At 40.3% G+C, this 17,544-nt stretch overlaps 1 protein-coding gene across 1 annotated transcript in view; it reads right to left on the bottom strand.

The window, feature by feature from the left end:
- LOC138366476 (serine/threonine-protein phosphatase 6 regulatory ankyrin repeat subunit A-like) overlaps positions 1-17,544 on the bottom strand; it is a 208,575-nt gene that overhangs the window by 77,640 nt on the left and 113,391 nt on the right. Inside the window, exon 7 of the mRNA XM_069327532.1 lies at positions 11,151-11,725. Within this exon, the coding sequence (XP_069183633.1) occupies positions 11,151-11,725 (575 nt within the window). The remainder of the gene's footprint in view (positions 1-11,150; positions 11,726-17,544) is intronic.

The following is a 17,544-nucleotide window of genomic DNA, read 5'->3' as shown; positions in this document are numbered from 1 at the left end:
TTGTGAGAAGAGATTATATGTTCCTTAATGGAGCCCTGTTGCTTATGCATAAGCTTATGCTTATGCTTATGCATAAGCAACAGGGCTCCATTAAGGAACATATAATCTCTTCTTACAACCAAACCATCGCCAGAGAAATCCTAGTAAACAACACAGAAATCATCGATAGATACAGCGATAGCAGGCGGCTTGACGTTTGCGAGGCACTACACATCAAGAAGTCAACACCAGCAATCAACAGCCAATTATTGCACAACTATATTCTACCCACCTCAAGACTCTGCTCCAATATAGAAGCATCAAGAAATATGGACCAATAGGCTTTCTACAAACACTTCTATTCAATATCCATTGTTTCGTGTTCTGTCATGTGTTGATGAAATTAATACCCTATTAATACCCTTGTTCTGTCTTGTGTTGATGAAATTAATACCCTATTAATGCCACATCTTGTTCTGTCTTGTGTTAATGCCACATCACCCCTTCCACCTCACTCAAATGTAGATATAAAATCGGAGATGCGTAAGTTCTATTCAGTTGTGTATTTGTGAACTAAAGTCTTTGAAAATGTAATAAGTTTTACGAAACGCGCTCGTGTCGCGTCAGACTAGAAATAAAAATGAATTTTGGAGAATTGATTTTTGATTTACCTCCAACAGTGAAAAGAAATGTACGAAAGATTGTGAAGATTCGTGTTAGAATTATTAATCTTACTTTTTCGGTCATATTTAATAATATATGTCTACAGGAAAGACTGCTACCAAAATATACTAATATATATATATATATATATATATATATATATATATATATATATATATATATAAATATATATATATATATATATATATATATATATATATATATATATATATATATATATATATATATATATAAATATATATATATATATTATTAAATATGACCGGAAAAGTAAGATAAATAATTCTAACACGAATTTTCTCAATCTTTCGTACATTTCTTTTCACTGTTGGAGGTGAAAACGCCAGAACGTCGTACTCGGCCTGCTATGCAAGGCCCGATTTGCCTAATAAGCCAAGTTTTCCTGAATTAATATATTTTCTCTAATTTTTTCCTTTTGAAATGATAAAGCTACCCATTTCATTATGTATGAGGTCAATTTTTTTTATTGGAGTTAAAATTACCGTAGATATATGACCGAACCTAACCAACCCTACCTAACCTAACCTAACCTATCTTTATAGGTTAGGTTAGGTTAGGTAGCCGAAAAAGTTAGGTTAGGTTAGGTAGGTTAGGTAGTCGAAAAACAAATAATTCATGAAAACTTGGATTATTAGGCAAATTGGGCCTTGCATAGTAGGCTGAGAAGTGCGTTCTGGCTACTAGGTACGACATATATATATATATTGTGACGATAATCTCCTTCAAGAGATTGAGCCTGCTCTTTTCTCCACAATTACGTCGTAGAAATTATATAAAACTACTATGGAAGAAATGTCCAACAACGACAACAACACCAGCAAGGTTTGCCAGAGCGCAAAACGTTGCAGCCACACACCTGTTCGGACTCAAACCGCCAAACTACTTGTTGATCGCTACCGGCCCCGCTGATTGGTCGCCGGTCTGGCTGCACCTGCACTCGCCCCCCCCCATACTACTTGATGTCTGGGGTCGCCACGACCTCAGACCTCAGAATGTTCAGTGCTTTCGTAGTTATCACTCCTCCCAGCTAGACGTTAGCGTGTACTGAGAGAGGTGATAGCTTAAAGCCAATATTCCAGCACCTCCCATTTAACTTTGTGTTGCACTTCTTGTTATTTTATCTTAACGTAACTTTTCATTGTGTCATTTAATTATTCTTATTCTTTTGATTGATTGATTTTATTATAAGAATTTGTTTGTCCATTTTTTCATGTTTTGATTTATTTAACGTAATTAAAATTTCATTGTTAAAATTTACTTGTGTTTTGTGTGTCTTCTCCTTACCTTACCACAGACGAAGTTCCAGTTTTTTGTTTTTTTTTTTATAACTATGTGACGAGGCCATACCCCTAGCCTTAAACAGCCGAACTCCAACGCGTTACCGTCACAATATATATATATATATATATATATATATATATATATATATATATATATATATATATATATATATATATATGTCGTACCTAGTAGCCAGAACGCACTTCTCAGCCTACTATGCAAGGCCCAATTTGCCTAATAAGCCAAGTTTTCCTGAATTAATATATTTTCTCAATTTTTTTTCTTATGAAATGATAAAGCTACCCATTTCATTATGTATGAGGTCAATTTTTTTCATTGGAGTTAAAATTAACGTAGATATATGACCAAACCTAACCATCCCTACCTAACCTAACCTATCTTTATAGGTTAGGTTCGGTTAGGTAGCCGAAAAAGTTAGGTTAGGTTAGGTTAGGTAGGTTAGGTAGTCGAAAAATAATTAATTCATGAAAACTTGGCTTATTAGACAAATCGGGCCTTGCATAGTAGGCTGAGAAGTGCGTTCTGGCTACTAGGTACGACATATATATATATATATATATATATATATATATATATATATATATATATATATATATATATGTCGTACCTATATATATATAGGTATATATATATATATATATATATATATATATTTATATATATATATATATATATATATATATATATATATATATATATATATATATATATATATATATATATATTATTAAATATGACCGAAAAAGTAAGATTAATAATTCTAACACGAATTTTCTCAATCTTTCGTACATTTCTTTTCACTGTTGGAGGTAAATCAAAAATCAATTCTCCAAAATTCATTTTTATTTCTAGTCTGACGCGACACGAGCGCGTTTTGTAAAACTTATTACATTTTCAAAGACTTTAGTTTACAAATACACAACTGAATAGAACTTACGCATCTCCGATTTTATATCTACATTTGAGTGAGGTGGATGGGGTGAGGTGGCATTAATAGGGTATTAATTTCATCAACACAAGACAGAACAAGAGGTGGCATTAATAGGGTATTAATTTCATCAACACAAGACAGAACACGAAACAATGGGTATTGAATAGAAGTGTTTGTAGAAAACCTATTGGTCCATATTTCTTGATGCTTTTATATTGGAGCGGAGTCTTGAGGTGGGTAGAATATAGTTGTGCATTAATTGGCTGTTGATTGCTGGTGTTGACTTCTTGATGTGTAGTGCCTCGCAAACGTCAAGCCGCCTGCTATCGCTGTATCTATCGATGATTTCTGTGTTGTTTACTAGGATTTCTCTGGCGATGGTTTGGTTGTGGGAAGAGATTATATGTTCCTTAATGGAGCCCTGTTGCTTATGCATCGTTAAACGCCTAGAAAGAGATGTTGTTGTCTTGCCTATATACTGGGTTTTTTGGAGCTTACAGTCCCCAAGAGGGCATTTGAAGGCATAGACGACGTTATAGTCTCTTTTAAAGCGTTCTGTTTTGTGTCTGGAGAGTTTCTCATGAGTAGGCTGGCCGTTTTTCTGGTTTTATAGTAAATCGTCAGTTGTAGCCTCTGATTTTTGTCTGTAGGGATAACGTTTCTATTAACAATATCTTTCAGGACCCTTTCCTCCGTTTTATGAGCTGTGGAAAAGAAATTCCTGTAAAATAGTCTAATAGGGGGTATAGGTGTTGTGTTAGTTGTCTCTTCAGAGGTTGCATGGCGCTTCACTTTCCTTCTTATGATGTCTTCGACGAAACCATTGGAGAAGCCGTTGTTGACTAGGACCTGCCTTACCCTACAGAGTTCTTCGTCGACTTGCTTCCATTCTGAGCTGTGGCTGAGAGCACGGTCGACATATGCGTTAACAACACTCCTCTTCTACCTATCTGGGCAGTCGCTGTTGCCATTTAGGCACATTCCTATGTTCGTTTCCTTAGTGTAGACTGCAGTGTGGAAACCTCCGCTCTTTTCCATGACTGTTACATCTAGAAAGGGCAGCTTCCCATCCTTTTCCATCTCGTAAGTGAAACGCAGCACGGAACTCTGCTCAAAGGCCTCCTTCAGCTCCTGCAGATGTCTGACATCAGGTACCTGTGTAAAAATGTCGTCAACATACCTGCAGTATATGGCCGGTTTCAAGTTCATGTCGACTAAGACTTTTTGCTCGATGGTACCCATGTAGAAGTTTGCAAACAGGACACCTAGGGGAGAACCCATGGCGACCCCATCTACTTGCTTATACATGTGCCCATCCGGGCTCAAGAAGGGTGCCTCTTTAGTACAAGCTTGGAGTAGTTTCCTCAGAATATTTTCTGGTATGTCAAGAGGAGTACAGGCTGGATCACGATACACTCTGTCGGCTATCATCCCGATTGTCTCGTCCACAGGTACGTTGGTAAACAGCGATTCTACGTCCAACGAGGCTCTTATCCCTGTGGCCCGTGTGCCCCGCAGTAAGTCAACAAATTCCTTTGGAGACTTCAGACTGAAGGCGCAGGGAACATAAGGAGTCAGCAGGCCGTTGAGTCGCTTCGCCAGTCTGTACGTGGGTGTGGGTATCTGGCTAATGATTGGCCGAAGTGGGTTTCCAGGCTTGTGTGTCTTGACATTTCCATACGCATATTCAGGTTTATATTCCCCAATGATCTTTGGCAGGTGGAGTCCGGATTTCTTGGCGTTCACAGTTTCGATATATATATATATATATATATATATATATATATATATATATATATATATATATATATATATATATATATATATATATATATATATGTCGTACCTAGTAGCCAGAACGCACTTCTCAGCCTACTATGCAAGGCCCGATTTGCCTAATAAGCCAAGTTTTCATGAATTAATATATTTTCTCATTTTTTTTTCTTATGAAATGATAAATCTACCCTTTTCATTATTTATGAGGTCAATTTTTTTTATTGGAGTTAAAATTAACGTAGATATATGACCGAACCTAACCAACCCTACCTAACCTAACCTAACCTATCTTTATACGCTAGGTTAGGTTAGGTTGCCGAAAAAGTTAGGTTAGGTTAGGTAGGTTAGGTAGTCTAAAAACAATTAATTCATGAAAACTTGGCTTATTAGGCAAATCGGGCCTTGCATATTAGGCTGAGAAGTGCGTTCTGGCTACTAGGTACGACATATATATATATATATATATATATATATATATATATATATATATATATATATATATATATATATATATATATATATATATATATATATATATATATATATATATATATATATATAAACGTGTATATATATATATATATAAACGTGTATATATTTATATTTTTACTAGTTTTTTCAGAATTTGTAAAAACGAAGATAAAACCTCAGGATATAACTTTTTTTTAATGTTATGATATAACATTTAAGAGCAAAGGTTTTTCAAAAGTTAATGATATTTATTAATTATTGGAACTATAAGAGTGAGAGAGAGAGAGAGTAGAGATATCTTTACCTTTCTATTTATAGCCCTATATATCTATCTGTCCATTAATCTATCTATATATTAATGTCTCTCTCAATCTATCTTTTCTGTATCTTGCCCAAGCACTTGGGGTGAATGGAAGAACAACGGTCTCACTTCATGCAGGGTGGCGTTCAATCCCCGACTGTCAAAATGGTTGGGCACCATTCCTCCCCCTCCCCATCCCGAATCCTTATCCTGTTCCCTTCCTATAAGTGTTATATAGCCATAATTGCTTGGCGCTATCATTCCCCCCTCCCTCTCTCTCTCTCTCCCCCCCCCCCTCTCTCTCCCCCCCCCCCTCTTTCTCTCTCTCTCTCTCTCTCTCTCTCTCTCTCTCTCTCTCTCTCTCTCTCTCTCTCTCTCTCTCTCTCCCACTTTATCTATTGCTCTTACGATATATATGTATCTCTATCAACTATTTGTATATCTATCTAAATGGATTGTATCTAGATGAGGTTCTGGGAGTTCTTCTACTCTCCAAGCCCAGCGTGGGGGCCAGGCTTGACTTGTGAGAGTTTTGGGTCAAGAGGCTGTTGTTTGGGGCGGCCTGCAGGCCCACATACCAACCGCAGCCTGGTTGGTACGGCACTTTTTGCAGAAGTCTTTCCAGTTTTTCTTGAAGATTTAAACTTTTATTATGGCAATATATCTAATACTTTCTTGGAAGATATTTAAGAGACGTAGGTCTTTAATGTTCATACAGTGTTCTTTAACTAAAACAGTCTGTAACCCAGAATATGATTTTGTTTTTAAACAAAAGACCAATAAAAGTCAAGTTTCCTGGTGCTCATAAATATTGGGTTAAAGCCCAAATGCAAACTTATGGGGGACGATTACCGGAACCTCTTTCTAAAGACAATACAAGACTCTAGTCTTTGGATTGATCCCGATAATTACAACATATTACCTTCTGGAGAACAATATATCATGCAAATGTCGACTTAGATGTGAAATACTCATGGTTCCTTTCCCGGAATCACTGGGTGAGCAGGCTGTTTGCGTTACATACATACCAACAATGCGCACATCACGGTGGGGTTCGTGATTCCCTCACCTCACTAAAACAGCAGTACTGGCTTCCACTGGGTCGTCAGACTGTTAAAACCATAATCATATCAAGTGTTGTCTGCAGAAGGTTAAATGCTCGGGTGTGTCCTTACTCGGATGTCCACCACTCACGTGGAAACGAGTAGTACGTCTTCGTCCTTTGAGACCACATTTGTGGATTTCACAGGTGCAATCATGCTTAAAAACACTAAAGACAGCATCCCAATTAAGGCGTATATCTGCTGTTCACTTCTACAACTACTAAAACAGTTCACTAGGAAGTGACTCCTGATCTGAGTGCAGAATCCTTTATCCATTCCTTTCTCAGGTTTGCTGCATACAGATACTGCCCCATGTCGATGATTTAGGATAATAGGTTCAACTTGGTGGCTAATAAGGCATTCCTTAGATATTTCTGTGATCACCCAGCAGTTCGCATTGTTCTTAACTAGAATCAGTGTTAATGGAAATTCATACCCCTTAGAGTGCCAAGGCATGGAGGATTCTACAAGAGGAAAGTGGGGACGGTGGAATGCTGTTTGCATAAAACGCTTCACATTCAGAAGACACTTCGCCAAGAACTCCATATCGTAGTCACGGAGACGGAAATCCACAGTCAATAATTGAATCCCCAGAGTGAACTAAGTGTCAATGGATATGCACAAAATCAGGGTGGGTAATACAGTCGGGACCTAGATCATAATACGAACAAATCCTGTAACAAAACAGGTGAAGCAGGAAGCAAATATGCGTCAGTATGGAGACGGCACCGAAGGACCCCACGGAGAGGGATCCTTCTTCCACTGTGACGGCTGTGATAGTGGAAGGGGAAGGGAATTATCAGGGGAAAAGCACCAAGCTATTACGACTATGTAGCATTGGGAAGTGGTCAGGATAAGGATTTGGGATGGGACGGGGGAAAGGAATGGTGCCCAACCCCTTGGACGGTCGGGGATTGAACGCCGATCTACATGAAGCGAGACCGTCGCTCTACCGTCCAGCCCAAGTGGTTGGGCTGGACGTGTAGACGTGTGATAGTGGAAGGAGCCGTACCAGGAGACGAGTTACTCGCCACAGGGGGTTTGTAGCTACACCCAGCCACAAGCAGGAGGGGAATGGGGAGAGTAGCAGAAGGGGCAATCAGAGCTGACGGACTATGGTGGCTGTCCTTCCATTAGTCCGACTTGGGGGAGGGGGGGGGGGGTGTGGTTGCTCACCCCACGAGCCCGAGAAGAGGAAAGAGGGTCGGAAGGGGGAGGGGGGGGGGTGGTTGCTCACCCCACGAGCCTGAGAAGAGGAAAGAGGGTCGGAAGGGGGAGGGGGGGTGTGGTTGCTCACCCCACGAGCCTGAGAAGAGGAAAGAGGGTCGGAAGGGGAAGGGGGGGGTGGTTGCTCACCCCACGAGCCTGAGAAGAGGAAAGAGGGCCGGAAGCATATTTAAAACGAAAATTAAAAATTTCATCCATAAATCTGCCATACCCGCCATAGAGTCACAATTAAAGGACAGGGAGCTCCATATAACAGGACTATCCTCGGGGAGCAATATGCACCCTGCACACAGAAATCACAATAGCGTGATGCATCAAATGAACAAATCCACAAGGGCCGTGTAAAATCCTGGTTTGTGTCTCGGAGAGGCTGCAGGATCCGAATAAGGTCAGTAGAACTTCCGGTTGCAATTCTTTTAACCATGTCGTAGCTCAGTCGATTAAGGCAGCGTCTGGATCCTCTTGGACGTAGGTTTGAACCCTCGTCACGGCCCTTGTGAATTTGTTTATATAGCCTGCACTTATTACCTTAGGAGCCATCAGTCCATCGAAGTTGGGTTCAACAACGAAGACAGGGATTCACATAAATGTTTCCCCTCGCTCGAACACGTCAGGTACTCCAGTTCTGTGGATGAGACAGAGTTCACCGTCTCAACTCTCCCTCCATCAGAACATATTAAGGCAAATGAAAGAATAATCAAGGACTGAACCAAGTCGCCAGGAAGAAACAACCAAAAAGGAGAAGAGGTGGAGAAGAAAGAAACAAGTGGAAGAGAAGAAGTGATCCAGCAAAATTATTAAAAAAGCCAGCACGAGCTTCAAAAAGGACAGATTAAACGCCAACTTCGAGCATCACCCTCCGACAGCTCCCTCACCCCGACCCAGCATGCCCTTCACGCCGACAACGGGGTGGACAGGAAGGGGCGAAGGGAAGGGAACTATCAGCAGAAGCGACAAGTCATTACGACTATATAGCACTGGGAAGGGATAAGGATTTTGGATGGGACGCGGGGAAGGAATGGTTACCTTGAGGTTACCTTGAGGTGCTTCCGGGGCTTAGCGTCCCCGCGGCCCGGTCGTCGACCAGGCCTCCTGGTTGCCGGACTGATCAACCAGGCTGTTGGACGCGGCTGCTTGCAGCCTGACATATGAGTCACAGCCTTGTTGATCAGGTATCCTTTGGAGGTGCTTATCCAGTTCTCTCTTGAACACTGTGAGGGGTCGGCCAGTTATGCCCCTTATGTGTAGTGGAAGCGTGTTGAACAGTCTCGGACCTCTAATGTTGATAGAGTTCTCTCTCAGAGTACCTGTTGCACCTGTTTTTCAACGGGGGTATTCTGCACATCCTGCCATGTCTTCTGGTCTCATGTGATGTTATTTCTGTGTGCAGGATTGGGACCAGCCCCTCTAATATTTTCCACGTGTAAATTATTATGTACCTCTCCTGCCTGCGCTCAAGGGAGTACAGTTTTAGGCTCTTTAGTCGGTCCCAATAGTTTAGATGTTTTACTGAGTGGATTCTAGCAGTAAAGGATCTCTGCACGCTCTCCAGGTCAGCAATTTCTCCAGCTTTGAAAGGTGCTGTCATTGTGCAGGAGTACTCCACTCTAGAGAGCACAAGCGTGTCCATGGTGCCCAACCAATTGGAGGGTCGGGGAATGAACGCCGACCTGCACGAAGCGAGACCGTCGCTCAATCGTCCAGACCAAGTGGTTGGGTAGGGAGGGGCGAGATAAATGCTAAATCAATAAATTTTGAGGCAGGATAATATTCTTGGAAAGTTTAAGAGTGGAAATGTCCATGAATGGTAACCTGCATAAGCTTAAGGGAAACCCACTCCACCATGTGACATGAGCCGTCATGAAGGGGGTAATTATATCATGATAAAATGGCAGCCAGAGAACGACTTCTGAAAATTCAGACACCAGATACATTAAATTTTATCTCTACTTGGGTCTGACTGATAGTTTTTGTTTTATTAGTGTTATTTGCAACTTCACTTCTTAATAGTATATATATCTAGATGTTGTTAAGAATATTAGTTACATAGATAATCTAAATTTAAAGTTAAGATCCAAAATCTTTTTGCCCTGTTTGTCATCCCTTGGTTATTCAGTAACTAATAGTGTGTACTAATAATATGTGGATTTACATTTTTAATATTGATTTGTTGGTCAAATTTAATTATGATGCCTGATGACCTTGAGGGGAGTATTGAGTGCCCCAAAAATGCGATGTAGATGCTAGAATATTTTCCAACACTTATGTGTAATTGTTCGGATTTCTAACATCTTCATTTAATTAGGAATTTACTCTACAATATTATATTTTAAGGAAGGAGATTCATTTAGCCACCACATGTTTTATTATGGTCACCCCAAGAATATTAGCCACCACATGTTTTATTATGGTCACCCCAAGAATATTAGCCACCACATGTTTTATTATGGTCACCCCAAGAATATTAGCCACCACATGTTTTATTATGGTCACCCCAAGAATATTAGCCACCACATGTTTTATTATGGTCACCCCAAGAATATTAGCCACCACATGTTTTATTATGGTCACCCCAAGAATATTAGCCACCACATGTTTTATTATGGTCACCCCAAGAATATTAACCACCACATGTTTTATTATGGTCACCCCAAGAATATTAACCTCCACATGTTTTATTATGGTCACCCCAAGAATAATTAACGGTGCTTTTGAAAGTTTAATGAGTTAAAAGCTAACGCATAATGAAGTGAACCTTCTACCTGCCCAGTGATTTTTATATTGACGTTTTTCACCCCTCAGCCATATACAGGCCGTAACAAGAGAAAATTGAATGGAAAAGAATAGACGCAAGGTGAAGGTTAACTATGATTATGAAGGAGAGAAAGATGAGATAATGTTTAGAACAAGTAGTGCTGCGGAAGTTCTGAGAGGGAGGAGAGAAAGAACAGTGAGAAAGGGCAAATATGAACTACTGAAAAACAAAGGAAGAAGGATATTGTTAGGGGAAGGTATAGACGGGCTGTACTGAGAAAGGGAATGCTTTAGCAGACGGTGGAAGGTGCAGAAAGAGAGAGGAAGGTCTTGAAAAAGATGAAGTAAAGAGAACTTGGTGTAAGATGTCGAGTAAGAGGATGGGGAGGAGGAAGACGTAGGGAAGGTGCAAGTGGGACTGTAGAGAGATAATGTATAAGACGTAGGTAGAGTGCTGAGAGATGTAGAAGGGGAAACATGGCAGGAGGGAGGAGTTATGAGGGAGTTACTGAGAGAGAGAGAGTTGGACCAGGTGGAGCAACTGTGAAATAAAGAGGAGCTAGAAACGAACACCTACAAGGCAGAGCTAGAAAGCACTTACCAATGTGTCATGCGTCGGTATTTTGCCAGTAGAGTCGGAGACATCTACTGGCATAGTAGTAGGTTGGCCTAATATTAGGTAATCGTCTTTGGCAGGCGAAAACATGGACGTGTGAGTAACAGGGTCGGGTTGAGGCAGCGTGGGCGTCTTAGCAGCTGGGTCAGAAGGAAGCTTCTTTGGTGTCTTAGCATCGCGGTTGAGAAGTAAATACTGATTCTCAACCCACGCGTTAAAGTTCTGAACAGCCAGCTCTGCTTCGTCCAGAGGTGTGCGATTCTCCGAATTTTTGGCCTCAGGGTTAAGGCCAGCTTTAGCCAGCCATTGCGCTGTCTCTATACTTAGGCCCATGGCAGCCATGTGCAGCGCTGTGTTGCCGTACTTGTCTACTGCGTGGCGGTTACAGCCGGCAGTTCTCACGAATAATGCCACAAGACTGGCATAGTTACCCAATGCAGCCCAGTGCAGTGGTGACCAGCCCATAGTGTTGCGACAGTTGGGGTCAGCGCCGGCATCAAGAAGCGTTTGTACACAGGACTGGTGACCTTCCAGCGTGGCCAGATGGAGGGCCGTGTGACCTGCAACACAAACACAGGAGATTATAATATTTCATGTTCTCGATAATGTCAGCGTTAAACATGTACAATATCACGAGCACAGTACCCACACATATTAACAACAGTCATAAAGAAACAATACCAGCAGCACTGATGACCAAGCCACACATCAGAAGATGGAGAGACGACGAAAGTTTCGATCCGTCCTGGACCATTATCAAGTCGAATGTAAGGGAGATAGATTGATTGATGACGATTAAGCCAGGTGATGACGAGGTGGCAAGGGCATGAATAGCCCATAAGTGGTATATTGTTTGTTTAGTAAATGTATATTGTGTGCTGAGGTCGCATTTAATTGTCAGGCTGCTATCGCGTTGGAGGATACTGCTTGACAGTATTTATAAGGGTGTACAGCTGCTGAATACCTTTTCTTTTTACCAGAAGAGTGGCAGTGTTGATGACTTCAGGGTGGTTACTGCAAGATTAAGGGACTCTTAAAGTTCTTCTAAGGTAGTTGGTTGCTTCACATTCCAGGAGATAGTGACGTAATGGCCTCTCTGTGATTGTTTGGCAGAAGATTCATTCTCTCTGTCGGGGTTCACCAATCTCCCAGTTGCATCTGTAACCGAGACGTAGTCTATATAACTGAATTGTTATTTCCCTGTCGATTCCTCTTGGGATATTTACCCTTTCTAACTTGGTAGCCTGAAGATACCATATTGCAGAGGGCGAACCTTTTGCTACACTCTGGTGTAGACGGGTTTCTTGAGGTGTGAGAGTTTTTTTAGTGATGGCGTTTTTATTTATTCTAGGCTGGGATGGATTGTTTTATGTACTCTAGGCTGGGTTAGATTGTTTTGTGGATCACTGGATGACGAGTTGCTAATTTAGCAATTTCATCAGCTTTCTCATTTAATGGATTCCAGCATGGTATGGAATCCAGTTTAGGGTGACGTTGAGTCTTCTGCCTTTAGCTACTGCTCCAAGATGCAAAATGGTAATAATTATTTCCACATTGTCTTTCCACTGATTTTTTTCCGAATATTTGAAGTGCAGCTTTTGAGTTTGAGTGTATGATTGCATTTTGAGTGTTTTGTGCAATCACATATGCGAATGCCTATTGTATGGCAAACAGCTTAGTTTGGGTTGATGATACTAGTCCTCCCAGTCTCCAATATGCCTGTTCGCTGGTCGTGCAAGGAGCAGCGCCATTACTCTCATATTCTGTGTCCACCGATCCGTCTGTGAAGATGTGGGTGACTCCTGCTACTGCAATGCTGCACATTTGCTCTTATATTGTATGCTATTGGATTATTGGATCATAGGCAATTTTTTTCATCGGAAGACCTTCTATTAGTATTTTAAAGGAAGGCTTCTCCCACGGTGGGGAACAAGTTTAGTTTGGGTGTGGATGGTCACCCCCTCTATCAAGAATCATTCTCTTTAATTGTAGTCTGTTTAGGACTTTTCCCGCTCTGGCAGCCCAAGAGTTTCTGTTGCTTGGGCCAAGTCCATCCACCAAGATCTGTCGTACTGCGACTGGATCAGGAGAAATAATTATCTTACTGATAATCGTAGCTGTTCTTTGAGATCTTCTTTCTTGAAGAGAGGGCAAACCCCTTTCTAGTCTGGTTCACATAGGGGCTCCCAGGGCAACACTCATAGCATAATTTTATTATAATTTAATAATAAATTTAAGATTAAAATTAAGATTATAATTAATATAATTAATTTATAATTAATATAATTAATTTATAATTAATATAATTAATTTATAATTAATATAATTAATTTATAATTAATATAATTAATTTATAATTAATATAATTAATTTATAATTAATATAATTAATTTATAATTAATATCTTATAATTAAGATAAATAATTAAGATTAAACTTAAAAATTTAATAATAAAATTAAGATTGTGGTAATTTATTACCACAAACGTTGTCCACACATTTACAATGCTAATCAGCATACATGCATTTTCTTCTGTCCTCCATAGACAGGGTTAGATATCTCTTAAACATATAATTCGGAGATTTATTGAACAATCAACCACAGAAAGTGATTGTTGTGATTTTAAAATGCTAACCTACAAACATAAATTCACAGATATTCGTCTGTCCTACATAAACAGTGTTGAAGGTGTCTTTTTACAGTGTCGTTAATGTGCGTTTACAAAGGAGAAATTCTATTCTGACTCGCTTCCACATACCCTGTATACAAATACACAAACATATACATATATACACATGCATATACCTACACATATCCACACATATATACATACACCTATGTTTCTCCTACTTTGACAGGGTAAGATAGCATCCATAGAAGCTAGTGTGATATTAAACAACCACTGAGGGTGCTTAAGATACTTTTACAAGCTTAAGTTATAGGTACATACATTGTTGTTTAGATGTATTACATATTGTATATGTACAATACATTGTATAACAGATGTGTTAAATAGTCAATCTTGGGTACAAGTCCGATAAATCATCAAGTGTTCCAATACTCATATAGTAATTACAGAGTTCAGCATACCTTAGCCCAGGAGGGCGAAAGTCAGTCAGTATGGGACATTCTACAATATAATGTTCAAGAGAGTGTATGTTTTCTCTTTCACAAAGTTAACACATTGTGTACTCGACATTTGGGTTTTGAGAAAGCTGCCAGATACGTCAGTATCCTAGGTGTATTCTGGCCACTATAACATCACATTGCCGAGTTCTTGCTCTATTAGTCCATATGTGAATGTCTCCTCACGATATTTATCATAATGTTTAATGGCATAACTTTCAGCCCTTTGTGAATCTGTTAGGTCAGTGTGATTTTCATTAGATATTTGGTTAAGTCACTACAAATGTCACTATAATGTACACCATTGTAACTACTAATGAAGCACCCATATCAATTTCTACTACTGTTTTTTTACAGACTGTTTTTGCAACCATATCAACAGTGTCATGCCTTGAGATGCCAACATGTGATGGTATCCATAGGAATTTAATTTCAAATCTGTTTTCTTTAGCAGCTAAAACATTCATTCGTATATCACTGACTATTTTCCGGGTAGTACTACTATTTGCGTTCAATGCCAGGAGTGCACTCTGCGAGTCACAGTATATAAGTCCACTGCCTTTGTCTTTTAAAAATTCAGTGGCAAGGTATATGCCTGCAAGTTTGGTTTGAGTTGTACTTGCCCAGTCATTGACGCGCTTCATTGCTGTATTTACGAGAAAAGATTGTTTAAATATATTACATGCACATCCGGTACATCGTCCACTTTCTTCTACAGAACCGTTGGTATAGCACTGATTCACGTCGTTACCCGTTACCTGGGTACTCTCAGTGATGCTTTTCAGTGTTAACTGTTTTAATAATGTAGCGTGTTCATTATCTTTCTTGAGTGCAATTACAAAATCAACTGATAGATCCCAGTTGTCCCTTGGATTAATTGGTTGAATAATCATTAATTGAGTTGGGTACATATTTAATATTTTGATGGAGTTGGCTACCTTGTAAAACCAAAATGCATAATCAGATTTCGCTCTTCTTCTATAGACCTCAGGTGAGTATAGCATATTAGAAAGTTTATCTTGAAATTTCATGTGTTGCCGAGATCTACTCAATGCCTTCACGCCGAAAACTGTGCTAATGGACAAAATTCTCTCACTTATGGTAGGCAATTTTAACTCTGCTCTCATATTACCTATTCTCGTCGACTTTGGAGGCCCAAGGATGAGACGCATAGCTTCATTTTGCAAGGTTTCAAGGGATGTTAACTCTTTGTCTATATACAGTGTGAGTTGTAGAGTATTGTAGACAATAACAGAGCAGATAAATGATACATAAAACATTCTAGCAAGTCTCACGTTAATTCCATGATTGACACCAACAAGGACCCGCAAGGGCTTTACACTCTCCCAGAGTCTCCTCATGAGAGAAGAAAGGTACCCAGGGTCGTTAATGGGGACACCAAGGTACTCAGGGTCGTTAATGGGGACACCAAGGTATCTGTAAGACTCGCAGTTTTTAAGTGCTCGCCCATCTATATGATAATTGGGTGGTGGAATACCACACGGAATGAGAACACGAGTTTTCTGTACAGAGATAAGGAGGCCGCATTCCTCAGCTCTAGTAGCAAAAGCATCGAGCAGAACTTGCATTCTAGGCTCGAAGGCAGCCTGTAAACATATATCATCAGCATAACAGATGACTGTTAGGGAGGTTAGCGACCTGAGGATTGCCACCCGGGCCCCAGTCCTCTCTCTCAAGTAAGTGACCTCGGCATTACAATTTATGTGAGTCCAGGATTATTCCTAGATACTGAGAAGTGTCCACCCATTCAATTGGTTGACCCTGTACTGTGAGTTGGGTGTTGGGCTTCACTATTTTAATGGACATTGGCATTTGTCCTGATGGGGTTGAGTTTGACACCAATCTGCTTTGCTTCTTCACTGTTGTGAGATGTAGAGCATTGTATTCAATAACAGAGCTTTTGGTCAATAACAGAATCAATAGCAGAGCTAAGCATTTGGGTGCAAGGCATGCTGCTTTCTTTCCTTTCATGTTGATGACAAAGTTGTCCGCGTAGTTTAGCAGCCTGCAGTGTTGCGGGAGTTTCAACCTCATTATTCTTTCCATTAAACAGTTGAAGAGAATGGGCTGAGAATGCTGCCTTGCGGTTAACCATTTTCATATCTTTTGTATTCAGAGACTGTGTCATGAAGTTTCACTCCTGCTTCTCTGTTTATGAGACAGGTTTTGGTCCAGGAGAACTAGTTGCTTTTGACCTCTTTGTCAATGAGGCAGCAGAGAATAGCTGGGGCGCTAGCTAGTTCAAAGGCTTTCTCAAGGCCCAGGAATATCAGAATTCCCAGTCTGTCATTCAAGTGGGCTAACAGAGTTGTAATACATTCTACTGTGCCAACCCATTTTCTCTAGACATACATATCCTGGTGCAGTTTAGGCATTTTCCACTCAAGTCTGTTGAGGACCATTCTGTCAGCCATGTGGCTGCACAGCTCTGGAGAGAGATGGGCCTTGGATCAGCTGGATCTTTGGATTTTGGGATCGGCACTATGTCTGTTCCATTCCAAGCTGTTGGTCTAGTTTGAAATGTCCTGACTAAATTAATTAACCCACGGTATGCAGCGTCTCCCTCTGGGCTGAGGTTTCTAATAATTTTATAGGTTATTTTGTTGACTCTTTGAGACAACAAAATAATTTTTAGCGCAGTAGGCAACGCGTGAGTCTCATAATCTCAAGGTCGTGAGTTCGTTCCTAATAGCTATAATGAGTGCTCTGGGAGACTTGAAGATCTTGAGGTCTGAGATGAGGGAACGAATCACTCTAGACGCAGTCAGCAAAGTCCTGTGCGCTCCACTGGCTACCTCTTCTGTGCAGGAAGAGTCATGGCCAGGTTGTGGGGACGACCGCCGGAGTCCTTACGGTCAACAGGTGGAGCCTACCGTCTCGCCAATTTCCTTTTTTTATACCCACACAGATCAAAAATTAACCCAGCAGTTAACCCACATAACCCCCGCTTCCCAACCAATCACTCGCAACCTTTCCTCACATGGGCTACAAATAACCTCAATATAGACCTCTCTCTACTCCAATACTCTGAAACACAACTTACTGTTCCCCCTATTCCACCTTGGCTTTATACAACTCCTAATACGACAGTGTCAGACCATCGGAGGAAGAATTGAAACAGGAATTTTCTTATGTACTTTCGTATATTAATACATATTCAGTAGGAATGATTTACAGGCCAAGTATTGGACATTTATAGGCAGGAGAGAGAGGTGAAGTGAGGTGAGGTACA

Source organism: Procambarus clarkii, chromosome 19, assembly GCF_040958095.1.
Source record: "Procambarus clarkii isolate CNS0578487 chromosome 19, FALCON_Pclarkii_2.0, whole genome shotgun sequence".
Taxonomy (NCBI): domain Eukaryota; kingdom Metazoa; phylum Arthropoda; class Malacostraca; order Decapoda; family Cambaridae; genus Procambarus; species Procambarus clarkii.
The sequence above is the reverse complement of the archived record's forward strand: the minus strand, read 5'-3'. Positions and strand labels throughout refer to the sequence as shown.